At 48.6% G+C, this 23,670-nt stretch overlaps 1 protein-coding gene and 1 pseudogene across 2 annotated transcripts in view; both read left to right on the top strand.

Annotated features, from left to right (window-relative positions):
* Positions 1-219: 219 nt before the first annotated feature.
* LOC101556903 (enhancer of rudimentary homolog) lies at positions 220-527 on the top strand (annotated as a pseudogene).
* Positions 528-8,884: 8,357 nt separating this feature from the next.
* LNPEP (leucyl and cystinyl aminopeptidase) overlaps positions 8,885-23,670 on the top strand; it is a 111,527-nt gene continuing 96,741 nt past the window's right edge. Inside the window, exon 1 of one of the 2 annotated variants that reach the window (XM_055123817.1) lies at positions 8,885-8,991. Coding sequence is in view for 1 of the 2 variants with exons in the window: in XM_055123810.1 (XP_054979785.1) it covers positions 9,860-10,214 (355 nt within the window). In the remaining variant the exon portion in view is untranslated. Of the gene's footprint in view, positions 8,992-9,542; positions 10,215-23,670 lie in introns of those variants that run through there. The other variant, XM_055123810.1, reaches the window with a different exon arrangement.

A 23,670-nucleotide genomic window follows, 5' to 3' on the forward strand; every position in this document is an offset into this window, starting at 1 on the left:
TACCTATGCTTGATCTAAGTCAGCTCACAGAACCCACAGGATCCAGGCCATTTGTCTGGATCAGTTAATTCAGCCCAGACTGGATTAGGGTCACTTACACAGCAGTAAGTAAGCTGTTGGGTAAAGAGGGAGACTGGATAGCATTTAAAGTTTTGCATTGGAGCTCATGTGTGCCCAGCAGAGGTGTTGACATGGGCTGCATCGAAAGTGTTTGGCGCCATGCCTCACACCTTTTCACTACTCCAATCCACAAAGAGGCCAGAAGGCAGAACTTATGCTGACTATGGACCTGTGAATGAATGCATGGAAGGTGTTTGTAAAATGTACGAAGAGCATCTGAAGAGAATGAACCCTAATAGCCCCTCCATTACATATGATATCAGTTTGATTTTATTGATGATCTGCCAGACCTCAGCTGCCTTGTTTAGTGAGTCGATACCCAGACATACCACCAGTCTTGCAACAAAGCCTGGATTAAAGAGAAGATCTACGAGCTTCGTTGGCAGACCCAGCAAGCCAGGAAATAATTGAGCTGGAAGCGTTAGGTAGATGGAGTAGGCTTGTAATGCAGGTTTGTACCGCACACTCTAGAGTATGTTTTGTATTCTAATAATCCTGTTTCCATTTGGTTCAGGACTGGAGCCATAGCACAGCGGGTAGGGCGTTTGCCTTGCACTCGGCAGACCTGGGTTCAATTCCTCCATCCCTCTTGGAGAGCCCGGCAAGCTACTGAGAGTATCTAGCCCGCATTGTAGAACCTAGCAAGCTACTCGTGGCATATTTGATATACCAAAAACAGTAACAAGTCTGACAATGGAGATGTTACTGGTGTACACTAGAGCAAATCGATGAGCAATGGGATGACAGTGAAAGTGACAGTGATAGTTGTAGGGGTCAGGAGGTGGCTCAGGGCTAGCTTAGAGACCTTGTAAGCCATTTCTGCTACCCCAGTAGCTGTTGTCGCCCAAATCCCACGCCAGCAGATGAGAAGCTCCCCGGTGAGCACCAAGCCTGGGTGTGGGAGTACACAAGTATGTGTCCAGCCTCATCACCTCAGCCTCAAGAGGGAAAGGAAGGGTGAAATAATATGCTTCCTCTCAATGACTTCTTGTGCTACATGATTACAGAGATTAATTCATTTCTCTCAGCTACTGGACAGGATAGTGTGACTTTACAAACAAATGTGTTTTTGTCTAAAAACTAAAGGTCTCCAGCTGTGTGTTCTCATTCCACGCTTTACCTCAAGTATAGCCAATCCGTAGGACTCCTGGTGGAGGAACTGGCTTAAAAGGAACATTCTTGGGATGCTCTTTCTCGGGTAAGAAAAGCACGGTGTTTTAGTTTCGAATAACTGCTTCTCTGGGAAGCTTGACTGTTTGGATTTTAGGGCCCAGGGAAACTCGCCAGCTTCACCTCAGTCTCACTGAGCATGTAGGAGGAAAGCCAGGCAGTGTGGGCCTTACGGACCCAGTCAGTACAGAGCTGCAGGAGAAGGAAACCTCACAGCTGCCTTCTTCTCTTCTAAAGCCTGTTTTCCTTTGTATTTTCATTTATAATGCCGCAATTGCAGATGTACTCCTTTAGCCTGATAATTGTGAAAACATTACATTGCAACAATGTCTCATGCTTTCGATACCCTTTTTGTTATTAATATTTGTTTATAGCTAGCTGAGTCTAAAAAAATAAAAATAAAAAAGAATACCCTTTTTTATTAAAAAGAGCAACAGTAGAGCGGGGATGGCACTGGCTTCCTAGTGCTGACCAGTTTAATCCCCAGCATCCCAGGTGGTCCCCCAAGCCCCTCCAGGAGTCATCCTTGAGCACAGTCAGGAATAAGTCCTGAGTTAGATTGACAGCTGTGCTCTCCCGAGTCCCCCCCAAAAAAGCCCAAAGGAAAGAGGGAAGCCCTGAAAGTCAGAAAGAGTATTGTGGAGGGTTCAGCGATAAGGGCAATACCCCAGAATACTGTTTGCTGGGAAGGTCCAAAAGAAAGCAGGTATCACTGGTCAAGGGTGATGGGTACAGAAGGCGTTTGCAAAGTATTTGCTCACTTTGTGAAGGGGCCGGAGAATGGGGGGAAAGGACCGAGAAATGGAATGAGGAGGACTCAGAGACAACCTTGCTTGGTGATTTTGCCTTAGGCCATACTGCCAGCAAGTAAGTGGCTAGTCTATGTCACGTTTCCTGCACCCTATAGAAATCCTGGTGCTTTTTCTGATCAACCCAAAGTCTTGCAAGCAAGAGTAAGGCAGAACTGTGAGTAAGGGTCTTATTTCGGTCTCCTTGGTGCCCAGCACAGTAAGGCACGTGGCTGATTCAGCCACAGCCTGTGTGGCCTGACAAGGGAAAAGCCTCTGAGTCAGCCCAAGAAGCAGAGTGGAGAGCATCCCTGGGGGCACCCGTGCAGGCCCTTCTCAGGCGCAGAAACAAAGTCTGAAGCACTCAGCTGAAGGAGGAGCCTGGAGACAGGCTCTGCCTTCGCATGGCTGTAAGAAGTCAAGGAAAATGAAAACGGAATTAGAACCTCTGGGAATCCAAATAGCTCCCTAGAAAGAGAAAGCCAATACAAAACCAAACGCTTTGGAGAGATCATTTCTAAAAATAGCCACTGCATCCCCTGTATCCTCGACTCCACAGGACAAGGCCCAGATTGCTTCTGTGGCTGAAGCAAGGCCTTATCTTGCCACCCCCAGCCTAGGAGGCCTCCAGGGCACAGTCCAGCACCAGCTCAACGGTCTCAACCTGGGTCCCGCAGAATTCCGTTCTCTTAAATTGTCAGCCTGTAATACAACAGTATTCTACTTTTGTCTTTTCTTTCTTTCTTTCTTTTATACATTGCAACTGTTTTGCTTGGTATTGTCTTGTTATTATTTCACAATTCACTTTTCATAGGAATAGCAAATACGCCATTTGTGCCAGTCTATGTTCCATGTGCTTTTGTGATGTAAATTCATCTTGTCCTCACAATAGCACTAAGGGAGGAGGTTCTTTTCTTAGTTTTCAAAAGGGAACATGTAGTCCAGCGAGGTTAGTCTTCTGCCCAGCACAGACACAGGCTTCTTATATTCAGACCTGTGAATCTCAGAACATTTTTATCCCCCGACAGGAATCTGTCTGTGCAGGCACTTTCCAGTCCTCCCCTGCTGTAGGCAAACACTAACCTACTTTTGTCTCTATAGACCCGCCTGCTTTGGATGTTTCATGCACCTGGATGGCACGATGTTTGATCTTCTGTAACTGGCTTCTTTGGTTGCACTCTGTGTTTTGAACTTTTGACTCTTATAAGCTATGTAGCTGTGAACATGTCCAAGTTTTTGTGTGGATAGAAGATTTTTTTTTAATCTGTTTGGGTATGTAACTTGGACTGAAATTTTTTTTTTTAATCTGTTTGGGTATGTAACTTGGACTGAAATTCTGTTTAAACTTTCAGAGCAGCAGCAGTCTGATTTCCAGTACAGTGGCCCCATTTTCTGTTCCCACCAGCATTGTATGAAGGTTCTATTTTCCCTATAAGTTTTCCAGTATTTATTATTATCTACCTCTTTAGATCTAGCTCTTCTATCTATGCTCAGCTGTACCACCAAGTGGAATCTCATTGTGGTTTTGGTTTACACTTTCCTCATGGCTGATTATTATTGAACGTGCTTTCAATGTTAGTTGATAGAAATAGATCTTCAGACCCTATGTCCATTTTTCATTGGACTAATTGTATTTTTTTGCTAAATTATAAGTTCTTTATATATTGTAGATATGCTTCCTTTGTGAAGTGTGAGTTGTGAGTATTTTCTCCAGTTCCCTGACTTGTCTTTTTTAACCTCTTAATGTAATCGTGCAAATTCAACTTCTTCTGGCCTTGTGAAAGTCAACCTTATTTGGGCTTCAAGAAGCCTTCACAAGTTGAATTGTTCCCCCTCCCTAGACCAGACTCATATTGAATTTGTTGCCTTTGGTACTTCAGAATGGATGCTATCTGGAAATAGGATAATTGCAGACTTACTTGGCTAAGCCTGTGAGCCTTGATCCAGTATGGCTCCTTTGTAAAGGAGTAACTGAAGGGAGGAGACAACTAAAGATGGAATTTATCACTGTCACACACCAAGAGACAGCTGAAGTGGGAGAGGGCCTGCAACACATCTCCCCTAATGTAGGCGACCATAGGTCGGCTGATGGCTTCATCCTGGACACTTCTATAATGTACCACATGACAACCAATCTTTGGTGTGTGTGTGTGTGTGTGTGTGTGTGTGTGTGGTGTGTGAGAGAGAAAGTGTGTGTGTGTGTAATTATTTATCATCTTTGCTGGTGTGCAGTGATTTTCAACACTGTTAATGATGGTTTTATCCATACACCGTTCCAATACACCCCAGTCACCAGAGTATCAACTCCCTTCACCAACGTCCCCAAAGCCCCACCTATTCAACACCCCCAACCCCCAGAACAGTTTGTGGACCAAGACTTCAACTTTGCTCCTACCATTTGGCCCATTTGTTGTCCCTTCCTATGTGCCTTTATATCTCACATATGAGATATTATTCTGCACCTGTCCCTCTCATTCTGACTGACTTCATCAGGACAAAACCCTCTAGTTTTGTCCATTAATGAATATTTATCCTTTCTGATAGCTGCATAATATTCCATTGTGTATATCATAACTCCTTTTTTGTGCCAATATATATTTATTTTTAGCTATAAAATTGTATTGTATTTCATTATGATATATGTATATGTACACTAAAACCACAGATTATGTGATATGCTTAAATTTTTTTTAATTTAGTCACCATGAAATTATAGTTATTTATGATTGGGTTTTAGGCAGACTATTTTTCAACACCGATTCCTTTATAAGTGTCCACTTCCTTCTACCATGCCCCCCTCATTTGCTTCCTGCCTTGTGAGATATATACATATAAATTGTGGTTTACAGTACTGTTACTGACAGGGCCTCCTCCTCTAGGTTGAATGCTTCTGTCCGCCTTGCCCCTTTCCTGTCCTCCTTTCAGCCCCCTCAAGTTGCATGTTTCCTACTAAATACCAGTTCTCATGTTGTTTCCATTGTCTTTGGGTATTCATTATTCGACCATTATGTTTCTTTATAGCCTACATATGAAAGATCATTCTGTGTTTATCTCTCTCCCTCTGACTAACTTCATTCAGCATGATATTCTCCTGGTTCTTCCATGTAGCAGCAAATTTCATGATTTTACTTTTCTTATGGCCAAGTAATATTCCATTGATATTACAACTTTTGGTCCATTCATTTGTAACTGGATATTATGACTATTTCTGCAGCTTGGCTATGGGAATAAGCAGCGCAATGAATGTAGGTGTGTAATATCCTTTGGAGTTAATATTTTTGTCTTTGAGGACCAGATGCCAAGAAATGGTATTACTGGGTTGTATGAGAGTTATATTCTTACAGGTTTTGAGAGGTGTTAACTTTGCTTTCCATATGGGTTGGACCAGGTGACGTTCCCACCAACAGTGAAAGAAGGTTCCTTGCTTATCACACCACTCCTAACACTGGCTGTTTCCAGTGTCACCAGACTTTTTGATATGTGCCATTCTCACTAGTCTGATGTTTAAGTAGTTTAAATTGCTCAGATCACAGTGGCATTCACAGCACCCCTGGTAAATAAATACAAAGTCTTTAGATTAATTTTTCCATATGAGCAATTATTTTTAGTTCAAAATTCAAGAAACAGACTATTTTGTGGTTCAGAATCCTAGTTATGTTTATAAATTGTATAAGTAAATTGTATTTAATTATATTTAGCTCTGTTCTCTACCTTTCTTTAACAAGTGTCTCAGGGTTTAAAAAAGTATAAAAAAGTTAAAATATTTGTGTTTATCATTAGCTTTAATGAATGCTTAGGGTTGCCTAGTGTTGCTTAAATTCCCTTATCCCTTTTGAATAAGAAAAGTGATTTTAGGGCTGGAGCAATAGTTCAGCAGGTAGGGCATTTGCCTTGCACTCGGCCAACCCGGATTCGATTCCCAGCATCCCATATGGTCCTCTGAGGAGTGCTAGGGGTGATTCCTGAGTGCAGAGCCAGGAGCAACCCCTGTGCATGGCCAGGTGTGACCCGAAAAGCAAAAAAAAAAAAAAAAGTGATTTTGTTCGTCTATACTCTACTACCTGCTTTGAAACAAAGCTAGTGAGAGCTAAGGAGAATTCTAATGGGAATTTTCTGTGCAGTTTTATTGTTACTAAGAAAGAGACACTGAGAAAAGTTTCCTTCTTCCTCCCTGGCCGCACTCGACTTTTTGACGCATAGCTCTTGGTCTTCCAAGAAATTGCTCAGAACGAACAGTGAAAAGTGCGGTCTATTTTTTGGGGGGAGAGAGGGACCAGAGGGGGGTTGAGGAACTATTATTAGGACAGTACCTTCTCTGGGAACTTACTTGGCATGACTCAGAGCTTTGGTTTTTGTAGTACCGAATATCTGAACTGCTCTGTAATGGCTCCTTCACAACAATGTTTCCCATTATATGGCAGAATCTTTTTAAGCTAAGTTATCATTTAGGGAATACGGGGCTGACTGCACTAGCTCTGATCTTACTCCTGATTCTGTACTAAGGGATCGCTCCTTATTTGGCTTAAGGGAACAATATGTGGTACTGGGGATTAAACCTGTGTTGGCTGTATGCAAGGCAAGCAAGCACCTTACCCACTGTACTACCATTCTGGCCCCCATGGGGTTCATTTATGTCCTGAAAGCAAGTAGCATCCTCCACCTATTCAATAGTGCCGAACAAGCATTTTCAAATGTATTATTATCTATTTAGTTTATTATTTAGTGTATTATTGCTGATTAGGTGTTTAATGTTGAATTTGGATCCTATATAAAATATCAAATAGGAATATCAGTTAATTAATGAGCAGAAATAGCTACCTAGTAGTCTGGACTTAGTTATGGTTAGCTCTATTCCATATCCCTGTCATAAATTTCTATCACTTGCCCTGACTTCCCCATGGGAACAGAGAACAGCAGAAACCCCAGGGGTGGAGCATGTGGGGTGTAGTCCACACCAGCTACTAGATTCCTGAGAATCTCCTAGTGCCTTATACTCAGTTTCCTCAACTGCTCAGTTGAAGCTTGGGTGAGCTGATCTATGCAGACCCAGAGCTTTTTACAAAAAAAGTCCTGGCCCCAGGGATATGACTCAGGGGTAGAATGCAGGTGAGAGTTGTGTGCTTGACCACCTGCGCCAGCCCACATCACTGCCAAGTACTGCCCATGTTCTGTAGCTGAGACTCAACTTCAGAAAACACCCTGGTCAACTGGATGCCCCCACAGCAGAGGGAAGGGAACATTCTTATGCTCATCCATGGGCAGGCTGTGGGTACTTTGAAAAGGACTGCCTGCATCTTCTAGATGCTGATTAGCAACTCAGACTTGTTCCTTGATCATTCAGTGGTAGAAAGGATTCTGAAAAGAACAGATAAGTGTAGTCATGTCACAGCATCTCCTTTGATAAATAATAGCTTGATAATAATAATAATCTAAAGGATTATCACCGCGATGTAAGGAAGAAGTCCTTTGTGGGAGGATGGAAGGGGTTAAAGATAGATACATGGTGGGGGCTGGTAGTGATTTTGGGAAATTATGTTCCCTCCAAAAGGCTTTGTGAAATGTAAAATGTAAACAAACCTAAACAAGAACCAAAATGAACTATTATTTGAAGGTAGGTAAGATTTCAAAACATTTAGTTGTTTACTGTTTTTATTACAAAACAAAACTGCAGTCTGTAAATGAATCCTAATGGTGTGTGTGTGTTTGTGTATGCATTATGGATGTGTCTGTGTGTGCATGTTTGTGTGTGTGTCTGTGTGTTGTTTACATTTCTGTGTCTGAATGGATGGGAGGCAAGAGGTTCACAAAAACAAGAAGCTGTTTGTGTCTCTGTTGCAGACACTGGGGACAGAGCAATAGTACAGGGAGCAGAGAGCTCTCCTTGCAAGCCACCCAACTGGGTTTAATTCGGGCACCCAATAAAGTCTTCTGAACCCAGTGCAGAGCCAGGGTGTCGCTGGATGTAGCCCAAACAATCAAAAAACAAAAAACAAAAATCCCAAAACCCAAAAATCCCACCCCCCCCCAAAAAAAAAAACCACAATGACCCACCTGCTTTGCTAATGCAGTGGGGAAACATTTTTGCCACAAGTTTTTACAGAACTGAAGTTTATAAACTAAAAGGTAACGTGTTTTGCACTTCAAAGCTCATGATAGACTCTAGCTTACAGGTGAGGGGATTTAACGAGCTGTTGAGCTTTAAATATCTCCAAGTCTAAGTACTTAGCGTGTAAAAATAACCGCGGAGGATCACGCTGTGACCCGAAATGCAGAGGGAGCTGCTTATTTAAGCTGTCGGTTCGAGGCGTGGGTCTCTCTAATAGAGTCCAGTCCTCACTATATTGTGTACCATCTAACACAGATGCACCCCCTGGCATCCTGCCTCTTGGTTCTTAGAGGTTCCCTTAGAGGGGGTGCAGCCCGAGGGCTCTGATCTTTAACTCAGTGGGGGAAGAGAGCAACTTTGAGATATTTGATGCAGACACCTCTTCGCTGATCACACAAAAAGTCATTCAGTATTGAGATCGAGATCCCAATATCGGAGAAAGTAGAATTATAAACACATCCACGGATTTATTTAACAATCCGCAGTCATTCATTGCGGATCCGGATCATCCCGGGGGGTGGAGGATGCGACGTTTCAGGGGTGCCCTGCTGCAGGGAGCTGGCTCTGAGATGGACGAGGAAAGCGGTCAGCGCCTCGCCCAGGGCGAGCGCTGCCCAATGCAGACAGCAGAGCTGGTGTCTGGTTCTAGCCACCTGCTCCGGGCAGGGCTCTGCGGAGGTGGCATGTGTGTGGGAAGCAGCAGGCAGAGGCGCAGCGGCGTCCACCCGCGGGGACGCAGGAAGAGGGTTTCTGCGACGAGGATCCTGCGCTAGCCACCAAGTTCCGCTTTGGTTGTCGGCGCACCGGGTATGTGTGGTGTTTAGAACAAAGCAGGTGGGGAGTGGGGTGACCACTGCAGCCCGCCCCGCACAGCCCCCCACTACGCCTGGCGGCGACCTCGCGGAAACCGTATCTGGAATCCCGGGCCGTCCCGCCCGGCCCCAGCGGCCGCGGGCGCTTAGCGGCGCGGTCGCCCAGCTGTGCAGCACTTCGGGTGCAGGGCGGGGAGCGCGGAGCAGGGGACCTCGTCGGTCTCCGCGGGGTTGTTCCATCACAAAGCTGCCAGGGGGCTGTCGGCCCCGGACCTCGCCAACAATGGGGCTGGGGGGCAGGAGCCTGAGAGCGCTCCGGCCTCCGCTGGTTGCTAAGCGAGGTGCCCTGACTGCGGCCCAGCTCCGAGCAGCCCTGCCGCGGGCCCCGGAGCCTGCAGCCCCGGGAGCTCGGAGTCGACTGGAGGCCGAGCTGGACTGCGCCTGCAGCCCGCTCCTTGCGGCTCCGCGCGCTCCAGCGCCGGGATTCGGGACACGCCGAGGCGTCTGGCCACGCCCCGAAGGCCGGACCCAGGGGCTGCCGTGGGGACCCCGCCTTCCCGCGGCCTCCGGGCGCCGCCGGGACCCCCGGGCCCGGCAGGGAGCCCCGCTCTGCGGCGCAGGGGTCCGCCTCGACCCTCCGGCTCCGGCCGCATCCCCACCCGCCCGGACCTGGGGCTCCGCGGGCGCTGCCGCTCCGTCCCCGCGGCTCCCGTGCTGCTTTTGCTTATTGCCAGTCTCGGGCCCGGCCGCTAGCTGGGAACGACGCCGAGCTCCACCCGGAGTCCCGAGCCCGGCGCAGCTGGGCGCTCTCAGTGCGCTCGGCCTCGGCGCCGCTGCGCGGACCCCGCCGCCCCGCGCCCTGCATGAGCGGATGCCCGGCCCCGGCCTCGGAGCACCGGAGTCCCGGGCCTCCGCGGGGGGCGGGGCCGGGGCGGCCAGGCCACGCCCATGGGTCCGCCCCGCGCGTTGATGGACAGGCCGGGGAGCCAGCCCCGAGGCGGCGGAGAGCTTGGGCCCGGGACCTGCCGTGCGTTTCCTCCGGCCGCCGAGAAGACCTGGAGCGGCGCCGCCCCCCGCGCCGCCTCCCCGGCAGGCCTGGGCGCCCGCGCTGGGCATGCTCAGTCGGCGGGGCCCCTTCCTCGGCCGGAGTCTGGAGCCCCGGCGCCGCTCGGGCCTGGAGCAGCCGCGGTGGGCGCGCCATGGAGCCCTTCACGCACGGTGAGTGGGCGGCCGGGGGGCCGGGCTGGAGGGCCGCGTCCGCTCTCACCGGGGCCCGGACCAGGGGTCGCCGGCAGTCGCGACCCCCGACCGGGCGGCGAAGTTCGGGCGCCTGCGCGCCGCCGAGGGGCGTGCGGAAAGTTGGGCGCCTTGCGCGCCCCTCCGCACCCCTGCTCGGGCCAACTTGGATGGCGAGCGGGGAGCCGGGGACGGCGCGCGGCGGCCTCGGGTGCCAGGCTGCCCGCAGCAGGGGGCGTTCGGCGGCGTCCCGAAGCCGCGGGAAACGTGCACGGGGGAGCCCGGAGCGTCTCCGCCGGCCGAGCCTGGGGACGCCCCCCGGACGGCAGCCGCGCGGAGTGCAGGCTCGGGGTCCCCTCCGCCCGCGCCCCGGCCTGAGCGCGAGGTTCCCCGGGGGCGCCTGGCCGGGGGGTACCCCCCGCCACTCCGGCGAAGGTGAACGTGCGTCCTGGCCCGCGATCCCGAGACGAGACGCGCACCTCTGGGTCCCGCCCGCCTCCCCGAGCCCGCCGCCGCCGCCCTCCCGGCCGCAACCCGTGCCTTGTGCGTCCTCGGCTCGGCGCGCAGTGCGCGTTCGGGCGTCCCGGGCGCCGGAACGGCGTGGCACAGACTCGGAGCAGATGGGGACACTGGACACCGGAAAGGCCGTCTCGTGTTGCCCTGTAGAGTGGGGTTCGGGGCCGGAGAAGCAGTGCAGCGGGGAGGGCGCGTGCCCTGCCCTGCACCCCACGGGTCGGGTCCCCGAGCCCTCTAGGAGTGACCCGGAGCACAGAGCCAGGAGCAAGCCTTGAAGCCAGCCAAGTGTTCCTTCCCCCCCCCCCCCCCCACACTACACAGTCCAAATAAATAATAATGAAACAGTGTTTGGAGCAACCAGAGGCGGTTTCCGGGAGTCTTCTTGGGCGCCCATGTTTGCAAAGCTCTCAGACCCTTTCCCAGCCAGGCCTGTCCTGACCAGACACCTCTGGTCTGTGAGCCGGCACCCACAGAATTCAGGCTATCCTCAGGTCCTGAGAAGGACCTTTCCACCGCTATGTATCGTAATTGGGGAGAAGAGCAGTTGGGGAGGTGGCCGGCCAAGTCCAGAGAAAATCGGGGGTCTTCACTCTCCAGGTAGACTTGGGTTCCGTCCCTTTTCTCTCCCCAGGCCTGTCGGTCTGCTGTAAAGTATCTGGTGCACCATCCCCGCCCCTGGGTTCTATGCTGCTCAGACCGGTTGCTTCTTCTCTACTAGGGGAATAGAAACTACAGCGTGGAAAGTCAGCCAGAAGTGAGTCTCCATGGCTTCAGGTGCTTTTCTGTTCAAGAATTGGGCCTTCCAGCTCACAGCTTGAAGAGAGGGGCTGTGCAATTTTCTAGTGTCTCCAAATCGGACTTGCTGCAGTGTAGAGTGAGTCCTTACAGTGAATCCTTTGGCGCACAAGGATCCGTAGCCCGGTTCTCCCACTTATTCTGCCAGTGTTTACCATCATCTGTGCACGTTGATGATTGCAGGATCAATCGAATGTGGTATTGGCTTTCAGCTATACAGTCATTCTCTTACTGGTTTTGTTTTTTGGGCCTCACCCAGTACTCAGGGCTTCAGGCTCTGTGCTTGGGCGGAACCTGTAAGGTGCCCAGGATCTCACCAGGTTCACACGTGCAGGGCAAGTGTTTTACCCCTGCCCTGTCTCTCAAGTTCTATATTAATCCTCCTTTAGTAAAATCTTTATCACCCAAAGTTTCTTGGATGTCCATGTAGATGGAGAGAGATGTGAGAGTTTAGTAAAAACCATTTTAGTAATCCAGGACCCTAGGCTTTGCAGTTGGAATTATTTTGTCAACACTGTCATTCTCTGACTTATATATTAGTTTGTAAGGGATGCTGAAATTTAGTTTCTGTTCTGTCAGATACGGATTCAATGCCCATGAAATTCACCAAGGCTTCCTGTACTCTGCCTGTTTTCTGTCACAACTTGCTGCCAGGGGAGGAGAGATAGCACAGGGCTAAGGCATTCTCCTTGGGCATGCAGACCCAGCTTTAGTGCCCAGCACCACAGATGGTCCCCAAAGCCCAACAGGAGTCATTCCTGATCTTAGAGCCAGGAGTAAGCCCTGAGCACCTACTGGTGTGCCCCATCACCTGCAGCCACCCCCTCCGCCCCCCCAAAAAAAGAAAAAACCTAAAAAACTTGCTTCTGGTATGGCTCCTTTCCTGTGCCCTGCTCTTTATCCTGTGGTGAGAGGTTCTTTGGCCGAAAACTCTTATTTCAGTTTACCAGGTGACCATGTGTATAACCCGTTTCAGACATACAGGCCCAGGACAGGCGTCGCTGCAAGGATCCTGGTGCCAGAGTTTCCATTTGGCTCCACAGATATTTTTGGTCTTGCCCTTAGGAGTCTCTGCTGACTGCTCTAACTCTCCAGACCGGATGTCAGTGTGGTTCTGGGTCGTGGGGACTGTTTCCTGGCAAGAGATGTGTGGACCCAGCATGCATAATTGGCACTGTCAGCTCCTGTGAGGCAGGTCGAGGGGAAACTGTTAGAAAATAGTGATTTGTGTATTGCCAAAAGCCAAAAAAAGAAAATGAATAGCACCTCTCTTGAGGTCTTTGGCTAGGTGATAGATTAGGGCGAGTAATTATTTGATAGTTTGGCTTTATTTGTATTCCTCTGCATGCAGAATTTGGGGTGTTTTGAGAATAACTTTAAGGAATGTAAATACTAGGACTGACTCATCCTTAAAATCTGATTGGAGAGGCCTGAGTTAGGCCTAGGAATTTGCAACCTTAGATCGAGGCCTTTGTTAGTGTTTATCAAAAGGGAGCTTTGGAAAACTATATTAAGTAAGCAGATTCAGAATTAGGAAGAGTGTTGGCAGAAAAGGGTATCTTTTCTGATGCATGTGTATCATCCTGTATTTCTTCCATATATACATATTTATACACATGCATTCCAGCCCTCAGGGCTTCCTTGTCACTACTTTCTAGTTTCAGGTATTTGTTGTTGTCAAATAAATGGGGAGAGGGAGAGCATTGGCACTGTGAAGTTCCAGAACTGAAAATGTCATTTAAAATTTGTCATGTTTTTCATATGAAGAGTCCCTGGGGATCGCTTGCATTCTTACCCTTTGGTGCATAATCAACCCAGAGAGCCTTTCCTGTTGCACAAAACTTTTTTTTTTCCTCTCCCAGATTGGCATCTAATTGAAAGTATTTCCCAGCTTCCAAAATGGGAAGTCTAGACAACAAAGTAAAGTTTCTTGGGTCGCTAATGCAGCATAAAATTGTGACTTTTAAGTTTTTATCTTAAAGGTAGTAGTTTTCCGCAGCTGGAGTGATAGCACAGCGGGTAGGGCGTTTGCCTTGCACAAGGCCGACCCGGGTTTGATTCCCAGCATCCCATATGGTCCCCTGAGCATTGCCAGGTGTAATTCCTGAGTGCAGAGTCAGGAGGAACCCCTGTGCATTGCCGGGTGTGGCCCAAAAAGCAACAAAACAAAACAAAACAAAAGTAGTGGTTTTCCTATAGATATGCTTTTAAAAAATTAGCACCTTTCAAAAACATTTTTCTTATTCTATGGTCAATTATATGCAGGGGGTAAAACTCTAAGAAGCAGAAGCTCATTTCTTTTCTATGATAAAATAGTCAAATGCTGCTTTATCCCAATTTCTTGGATTTTTCTTTCCATTTCTTTCTTTCTTTTTTTTTTTACTTAGAGAAATAGAAAAAGAAAAAGTCAGGTTGAGGGTATATCTAGAAACCAGTTGCATTTTGAGGTGGAAAGTTGTGGTGGCAGAGTTCTTTATGTTTATCTAAAACTCTCCAAAAACTGCCTTAAAACAAGATCAACAAATGGTGCATTTCAGAACCTACTAAGAACCAGTTGCTATCGTCTATCTGCAGATGATCCATGAGAATTCAGCCCCCAAACTGTGACCAGAGAGACCAGCTATAAACAAATTATCATCTAGAGAAGCGATGTGCCCTGTCGTAATACAGATATGTTCTTTGGTTGGATTTGGACCACCACCCTTGGCAGTTCTCAGGGCTTTTCCCTGACTCTGTGCTCAGAGATCACTCCTGGAGGGCCTTGGGAACCACCCTTGGTTCTAGGGGTCAAACCCAGGTGGGCTGGGAGCAAAGCAAGTGCCCTGCCCTCTGTACTATGTCTCTAACCTCAGACACAGTTTTGTGAATGCCTGCTTTCACTGACCACAAACCTGTCATCAGATTAATCTCATGAAAAGAAGTAGGAAAATCTAGGGTTTCTTTTTTCATGCTGATACAAAAATTAAAAAATGTGGAAGCTGTTCAAAAAGAATGGCAAGAAAACCTCAAAACAGGTGTTTATTCACCGTTTTCATCTTGGGGCTGACCTGGCACCATTTAGGGGCTGCTTCAGGTGAACTATGGTGCTGGGGGATGCTGCAGATCACACAGAGCCCAGCTCGAACCTGGACTCCAGCCCTCCAGCCTGTATCCATTCCCCGAGGCAGCATCGTTCTTAGAAGCAGAAGTGCAGAATTGTTTCTGTGGCCTGTCAGCAGTACTGTCCGGAACCCGTCCTGGGCATGACCACTGGTGTTTCTGGGGAATAGTCTTCTCAGGGAGCAGCGGTGTGGTCAGCATCCTGAATTGCCTCAGAAATTGAGGGATGGAGATGTTTCGCTATGGCCAGTCTGTACAGTGACAGTAAGCCACTGCTCCTCGGGAGAGCGTTTCCATGTTACTCGAGTCACACATGTTGTAATCCATGTGTGATTGTCTTGGGAGCACGTGTAGGGCTGTGAAAACAACGCCTCTCCAGGGAGAATTGGGTCTGAGGCGAAGGTGTGATAAGAAGGAAAGAAACGCGGAAGGTAGGGTAAGACTGAAAGGCTGGAAGTTTTTCAAAGTGCACACCTTTGAGCCTTTCCTCAGAAATGAGTCTTGTTTGGCCAAAGAACCCTGTTGTTTGAGATGAAAAGAATCAGGGTTGGCAGGGGGTGTGAGGTGAGTCTGGCTGGACAGAGGGTGCTGCTGAGTTAAGGGTCTCAGTAAGTTAGGATTGGCATGGGGATGTCCCGGAAGAAGATGAACGTTTGCTGCAGGTTCAGTATTGACTTCTTCCATAGCCGGGCAGTTCATTCGCATGCCAGTAGAAACTCTTCACTCCTCACCACTATTTTAGGTCGCCAGCAGGAAGATTCCAAGGGGCCAGGGAGCTGGCCACCTCATGGGATGTCACTCAGCCCAGCCTGGTCCTCTTCTCCTTTTCTGCTGGCTCTTGGGTTCGGCAGTGGCCAGCTGTCTTCCCAGAAACCCCAGCCGCCCTTAGCTGTGCAAGGAGGAGACTCGCAGAATAAAACTCGCAGAATAAAACTCGGGGCATTTCAAAGAGCAGTGGGGAGTTGAGTCCCTGCAGCAGCCCTTGGTGATCTTCCTCCCTGTATCCCTTCTTGTGGCTCCGCCCATGGATTTCAGGGCTGCGTTGCCAAAGCCAGACTCAGGCCGTTCTTGGGGGGTTGTCTGCATGCTTGTCTTTATAGCTGGGGGTGGATGATCCAGACCCTGCTTGGAGGATGGAGGGTGGCGGAAGCCTGGGATCTGAGGTGAGCACCCTTCAAGGCTTCTTATATTTTCTTCCGAAGCAGCTCGGGCTGGGGGCAGGGGTTGATGTGTGCCTCCTTCCTGTCCATCACAGCACAGGCCACCCACTTTCCTGGGCAGCTGAGAGGATCAGACTAGAGCTCTGCAGCTTCTCACTGAAATGCCTGTTTTGTGATTGTTCAGCAGAGCGGTCGGTGCCTCTGTCCTCTGAGAGGGAGACGTGAGGTCTCTGGGTGCCGCAAGAGTGTGGGGTTGGGGGCGGCTTTGCAATGGGGGCAGGTTTGAGATTGGGGTTAGGGGTTGGAGTTAGGGTTGGGGTTGAAGTAGGGGTTGGGTTTGGTTGGGGTTGGGAATGGTGGGACCGGGATGGGGCAAGGGTTTGTGTTGGGATTGAGTTTCAGGTTAGGGTTGGGGTAGCCAGCAGCATTTTGCAGTGCTTTTCCCCTTCATTCCTCATGCTCCTAATTGTGGAGAGGGCCACGGTTACCAGGTGAGGCTGGCCCTGCGTGCTCCATGAAAACCATGGCCCATGTTCGGGGTGGCCCTCCCTCATGCTGCGTGCTCAGGGGTGTGACTGCCCCTGTGGGACAATAGTAATGTCCTTTTTGTGTTTCGATTGGGTGACCTGATTAAGGAGACTCAGACTGTCTCGTGGGGGGTGTTGGTGGGAGTAAGGAGCACATCCTGTGGTGTTTTCACCTCCGTAAACACAGGCTGCAGGTGTGGCACAGAGATCTATGGTTGGTAGAAAGGTGGGGTCTGCTTTGGTTTGGAGGGCTAGGTCATACAAAGACTGACTGTATGGTATTAGATACAAGAAATGGGTTTACTGAAGTGTTGACTAGCCTTGTCGGGAGTACAGCTTATTGCATTTGAATATTCTGTTTAAATTACTTGCCATTTGGGAAACATAATTTAGATAAGGACTAGAAGAATGTATGCACTGACACTTTTTTTTTAAGCGGATAATAAAATAACATTGACTATTGCTAGAAGAATGTAGTCATGGTTCCTTTTGCTATTCACTGTGGGTATTTTTGGGTTTGTTTTTTTTTTAATCATACCCAGCACCAGCAGTGCTCAAAAATCTTTGGTTTTGGTTTTGGTTTTGGGACATACCTGACTGTGCTCAGGATTTACTCCTGGCTCTGTGTTCAGAGCCTCTGTGTCCATTTCTGGCAGAATCAGAGGACCTTTTGGGATGTCAGGGATTGAACCAAGACTGGTCTTGCACAAGGCAAGTGCCCTACCTGCTGTACTGTCACTCCTGCCCTTCTCTGGGATATTTTTTATAATGATAAGCAAACTGGTGATTAGTCAGTTATGAGCTTTGTTTGGTTTGAGTTTTTTTTTTTTTTTTTTTTTGCTTTTTGGGTCACACTCAGCGATGCACAGGGGTTACTCCTGGCTTTTCACTCAGGAATTACTCCTGGCGGTGCTTGGGGGACCATATGGGATGCCGGGGATTGAACCCGGGTCAGCCACGTGCAAGGCAAATGCCCTACCCGCTGTGCTATCGCTCCGGCCCCTGGTTTGAGTTTTTAAGGCCCATCTGGTGGTACTTAGGGCTCATGACTAGTACTGCTCTTAGGGATCATTCTGGATCATTTCTGGTTGGTCTGCGTGACCCTCAATTGTGAGTTTTTGCTATAGAGATTTAAAGGTATATCAGGACTTACGATTACTCAGTCCTTTGTGTCTTACCAGTATTATGAATCATGTAGAAACATATTTCAGAGAATTATGATAATATAGTAAAAATATTTCATCAAATATCTAGCTAATAATATTTAGTAAAGAATAATATCGCAAAATTATGCCTTTTCTCTCTCTTCCTTTTGTATTTTTATCCCCCCTTCTCTTTGTTGTTGTTGAAGTGGTTGTGGTAAGCAGATGGTACAGTAACTGGTGTGGTACCCACATCCTTGGCACAGTGCTCAGATCTGTGCTCCCAGTCTCAGTGCTCACCCCTGAGCTCGCCAGGCACTTTGTAGCTGAGACACAGACATCATCTGACTGTGATGCTCAGTGGGTACCTGTGGAGGTCTTGGCCCGTGGTGATGCTCAGGAGGCCTCTCAGGTGGCACAGCTGCCGAGCGCAGGCTCAGCTCGGTGCTGACTGGGCTGTGACACGCAGACCCAGCACAGCCATTGGCAGTCACCTGGCCATCTCCCCTGGGCCATGAAACGAGCCTTTCTTCCAGCCCAGCAAAGATCACGTCTAGCAAGGCAACTTACCAATCATTCATATAGGGCTTTAGTTCATCTTTAAATAAGGGGCTATTGTTTTTATTGTTGGCCTAAAATATTTGGGCACATATTCAGATGGGTGTTGGAAGTTAAAATCAGCAAAGGCATTTGCAACTCTGTAGATTTGTCCAAGAAATTAATATAAATATGAGACACCATTTTGACAAATTTAGTTACTTTTGTTGTAGGTCTTAGATACACCTGAGGATCCCTAAGCACTCTGGAACCTGTGTTGTGAGGGGAAGTAGGGATGGCCAGCCCCGCCCTGCCCCTGTCCATGCCGGCTCTGGGCTTTGTCTCTGGCCTTCCCTGTTTGTCTCCGGGGCCCGGGGAGAGGAGCCCGCTGGGCCCCTGAGGAGGAAGACTCAGGCCCTCTGCAGCCCAGCCGGGCCCCCCAGTGCCCCAGTCCCCACTACCTGGCTGGTGTCTGGGCCTCCGAGATGCCATTTCTGTGCCTGCCAGAAATAGGGTCGGGAAGAAGAAGAGCCGCTTAGCTTGGAGGCCCCTGGAGAGTGGAGAGAACTGGCCGCTGGGAGTGGGCCAAGCCTGGGCATTGGCCCGGCAGTGCCCTGGGAAGCAAGAGTGGGTCCGCACCTTTCCCACGGTGACTGGCTGGTGGGTGAGGCCTCACTGACCAGGTGAGGGTCCCGTCTGGCCTCTGCCGTGAAGGTGAATCCTCCCAAGTGGGTACATGCGGGCCCCGAAGCCCAGACCCTTGATCTGCTTACTTATTTATTTATTTTTAATATTTCTATTTTTAAAGGACTGGAGGAATAGCACAGCGGGTAGGATGTTTGCCTTGCGCGTGGCCGACATGGGTTCGATTCGGAGAGCCCAGCAAGCTACCGAGAATACCCCGCCCACACAGCAGAGCCGGGCAAGCTCCCCATGGCATATTCGATCTGCCAAAAACAGTAACAAGAAGTCTCACAATGGAGACGTTACTGGTGCCAGCTCGAGCAAATCGATGAACAACGGGATGACAGTGATATAGTGATAGAGGGGGATCAATTGGGTGGGAGGGCATATGCTGTGCATGTATAAGGTCCTGTGTTCAATCCTGCCCCTTCTCCCTCAAACACATACATATGCACACACAATGAGGATGGAGAAATTGTAAATGTGAATGGATAAGCTTGAGATATATATGTATGTGTATATATATGTATGTATATATACATATATAAACACATTTCATGTACTATATCATTTGGTCTAGAAAAGGAAAATTGAGAATAAGGGTAAAAATTATCTTACCACAGGATATTGGCTCCTTTGTAAGTGAATAAAATGGCATGCATTTGGCAAATTGTTATCACCTTCATAATGCTGTCATAAGGACAAAGGAACCAAATGCTTTCAGTGGTCTGTTGTTTGCCTGTGTACTGAAAACAACAGGCAAATTCTGTGTGCAAGGAAAAGCATGTTTAATGTGTTGACCTGATGCTTTGTAGAGGTGTCTTTTAGAATGAATTTTAGAGCATTTCCTCCAGGTAATTGGCAGTGGTTTTGACATTTTCTTCTGGTTTTGTGTTCCATGGTGAGAAAACAACCCGAGAAAATGAATGTATATGTAAGCATGTGATTGCGTGTATAGTATCTCTCCGTATGTGTAGGGGAAGAGAAGGGGGCGGAGAGAGAACACACTGTCTGAGACTCTTTTAGGAAGACAGATGCTTTGTTTTCTCTCTTCCGAAACGAGGCAAGACTGGGCTTCAAAACTAAGTTATTTGCTAGGGCTTGTTCTTCAAGACCGTGTTCCTCCCTTGAACATGCTTCTCATTTGCTCATGTTTGCTTGTTGCTCATCTTGGTGTTTCTTATTCTCTCTCTAATGAATGTAAACTTCTCTCTCTCTCTCTCTCTCTCTCTCTCTCTCTCTCTCTCTCTCTTTCTCTCTCTCTCTCTCCTCACATCTTTCTAAATAAGTCTCAATATAACGGACCTTGCTTTAAAAAAAAAAAGAGTAATTTTCTTGATTCTCTTTTTTTTTTTTTCATTTTTGGGATATCTATTTTTATTTAATGCTAATAGATTTTCTTTATTTCTTATCTTATCACCAAGTCTAAAATTACAACAACCTGAGAACTGATGCTGAGAACTGGGGAACAAATGATCTTCTTAGTTATTTCCTCAAGTCTGGAGGTCTTCCTGGCAGCCTCACTGGCTCTCACTGGTCTGTCACACTTTGCAGGGAACGCTGCTCGGAGTACAGAAACAGGAGATTCCCTTCTAGGTCCCGTTTGATTCTGGCCTAGATTTGCTCTTCTGGTTCTTTCAGGCAAATGTAATGTTCAACCCCTTATCATTGAGACAAGTAAGTCTTGTTTCATCGTAGATCAATTATCAAGTATATTTTGAGTGTTAGATGGGGTTGAAATATTTGGGAATTTGGATTCACAGGAGTAGTGTGAATGTGAAGGCATAGCATAAGAATATTTTTATTAGCTGGTAACAAGGCCTATTTTTCACACGCATTGGAATGCAGACAAAAGTACAAAATGTGTTTTAAGTTCATATCCGTTTTGTTATTCACCTCACAGGAAACTTCAAAAGCTAGTTTCACTGGTGAATTCCTATTTCTGCTAGTGACTTGCTATCTGTCGGTTACTGTCACTGAATCACTGTAACTTGGCTATACGTTTGGCTCCGAGACTCTGCTGTGAGTCAAGGCCATTTGTTTCCCTGCTCACACTACCAGGAGTCTCGGGCTTGGAGCTTCATTTTCATCTTACCCAGGGAGTATTGGGGCCTTAGAAGCAGCAGAGCTGGTGCTGTTGCCCCCATAACAGAATGCAGACTGTGAGGCAGCGCCAGCTTTGGGGCTGGAGGGATCCCTAGACTTATAGCTGCGGCTGTTCTGGGCATCGTCCAGGAAAGTCAGCCGGGCTCTGGGAGTGAGTCACTGGCCATTGGCCTCACACTGCTGCCCGGGCCTGAAGGAGTGTGAGCAGTGTGCTGTGAAGCAGGCCAGCACCTGCTGACACTCTGTGTGACTCAGGCCCCGCGGGGGTGGGAGAGACTGATGCTGGCGGCCCAGAACAGGCATTTGAGTAGCAATTGTGTTTGCTCCGTGCTATTGGTCTAGAGTCAGGTGTCCTGTCCCCTGCCTTCGCCCCCACGGGTCTACCAGGAGTTGGACTCAGGACACCACATATGCCAGCAAATGCTCCCAATACTGAGCTGTATCCTGGTGCCAGTCTAGAGGGTTTTGTTTTTGGAGAGTGGGTGGGCAGTACTCAGCGGTACTCATCCCCTGTACTCTACTCTCTGGCCCTACTGTTGGTTTTTTTGGGTTTTTTTTTGTTTTTTTGTTTTTTTTTTTGGCTTTGTTTTTAACCCCAAAGAAATTTCAATTTGTTGTTTTTTGTTTTGTTTTGTATTCTGGGGCCAGACCCAGCAATGCTCAGGACTTACTCCTGGCTCTGCACTCAGGGATCACTCTTGGTGAGGCTTGCTGGGACCATGTGGGGTGCTGGGGATCAGACGCAGGCTGGTTGCATGTAAGGCAAGTGCCCTACCCATTGTCCTGTATCTCTCACCCTGGAAATTTGACTTTCATTGTACTTTTTCTTCTCCTGTAAGCATCTCTTTATAATTCCAAGTCGCTTCTGGTATAATACCAGTGCTTATCCAGCTTCTGTGTGTGTGTGTGTGTGTGTGTGTGTGTGTGTGTGTGTGTGTGTGTGTGTGTGTGTTTACTGGAGCTCAAACCCAGGGCCTCACCATGAACAAGTGCTCTGCCACTAAGCTGCATCCCTGGCTGAGAAATGCCTTTTTGAGCAGACCTTTTGCTAGGTGCATGAACATGGTTATTGTGTTGGAGGGAAGACATTACTCTGGTGTGTGTGTGTGTGTGTGTGTGTGTGTGTGTGTGTGTGTGTGTGTGTGTGTGGCGAATATCTGACTCTGCAGCTTTTTCAGGACCAGAGTTCAAGAACAGCGTGACATTTCCCTCTTTCCCTAGCAGAGAGCAGCCAGGGAGGGGCAGCTCCCCCCCTTCCTGGTCTAGCACACAGGCCTGCTGGCCTGCTCTCGGGCACTCAGGCCTCTGTCAGAGGAAGCAGTGTCCACGCCAGCTGGGCTCAGCTCTGCGAGAGGCTGGATGGTCTGCTAGAAAGGCAGGGCTTCGTGGCTTCTCCACGGAGGAGCTGTGCGACAGCAGTGGGAAGGCGCCACCACAGTGCAGGTAGGCTCGCTGCCCATCCATGCCCCTGAGTGGCTGGTTCTGTGCCAGCCAGCATGGGGTGGGCGGGTGGGGGGCATGCCTTCTAGACCTGTCACCAACCGGCAGGCAGTCTGGGATGTTTTGTCCAGACGTTAATCCCAAGTAATGACAAGCCTTGAAACATGATCAATAGAACTGGGATCTAAGGGGCTGGCGGCGGGGAGGGGAAGGCTGGGGGTGTGGCTCGCTTCGGTGGCACGGCCACTGCCATCTCTGCACAGTACATTCAGCGGGTAGGCGAACAGAAAACCGAACAAAACCCAAATGACTCCTTAGTGCTCACGATGTGTATCATCGTGTGCGGCACTGTGAAGACGGTTATTCTGCATCTCCTTCCCACTCAAGGAGCTCGCCCTTGGGAGCGGTGATAGAGCCAAGAGTGCAGTCCTGAGTGCAGACCTGGAGCCCAAACAAGAAAGGCCTACCTGTGGGCTGGGGAAATGGTCCAGGCCGAAGACACTTGCCTGAACCTGCCTGATGCCCCAGTCCCAGCCCACATCCTCAGGCTCCGAGGGAGCCCACTGTCCCCACACATCCTGAGTACCACGGAAGGAAATACACTTGTTACAATCTCAACTTTCCCCTTAGAGTCAGTCTAATTAGGATATATTTATATGAAAAGGGGCTCTGGCTTGAAATCCCGTAATGCACTTGCCGCCGTCCTAGTCAACAGAGATGGTTCAGGCCGTGGGGTGCTGGGAACCTGGTACAGCATCTGGTCCTGGTCTGCACAGGGCTTCTTCCGTACCTGTGGACTTCATGGTCAAGCTTGGTTTACGAGTTGGGCTTAGCAAGGGATTAAGAACAATAGAAAACAGAATAGTGGGGGCCAGAGTGAGAATATAGTGGGTAGGGCACACTTGCCTCGCACCTGGTGGATCCCGGTTGGATCCCCAGCACCCACTATGGTCCCCCAAGCCCACATCACTGGGTGTCACCCCAAAACAAAACAAACAAAAGTAGTATTTTTTGATTCGACAGAATAAAACGGAATGGAGGAGATGTTGCCTCTTGCCTTCACTTCTGTGGAACAGGCATGTCGCAGAACAGTTTGTTCTGTCTGTTGCGGTGCATGGTTCTCTCATTCCCAACCTTCCCGTGTCTCTGCATGTGACTGTGCTGTAGAAGTCTTCTCCTGTTCAGTTGTATATTTCAAATACTAAAATGCTAACTTCTAAGAAGCAAGCCAAATGTATATCTTAGTTTTTATAAACCTCTTTTAATCACCCCAGATATGCTGGTGGAAATTAGTTTTTTTAGTGTGTCATAGTGGCAAAGTTGTTTCTTATTCATAACTGGAAGCAGTTTCTGTCTTGTGCTTGTAAATTTATATTCGCTTTTATCTTTGAGGATAAGACATGCTCCCCAGTTCATTTTTAAGTCTGCCAAA

The sequence above is a fragment of the Sorex araneus genome, chromosome 1 (genome assembly GCF_027595985.1).
Source record: "Sorex araneus isolate mSorAra2 chromosome 1, mSorAra2.pri, whole genome shotgun sequence".
In the NCBI taxonomy this organism is placed as follows: domain Eukaryota; kingdom Metazoa; phylum Chordata; class Mammalia; order Eulipotyphla; family Soricidae; genus Sorex; species Sorex araneus.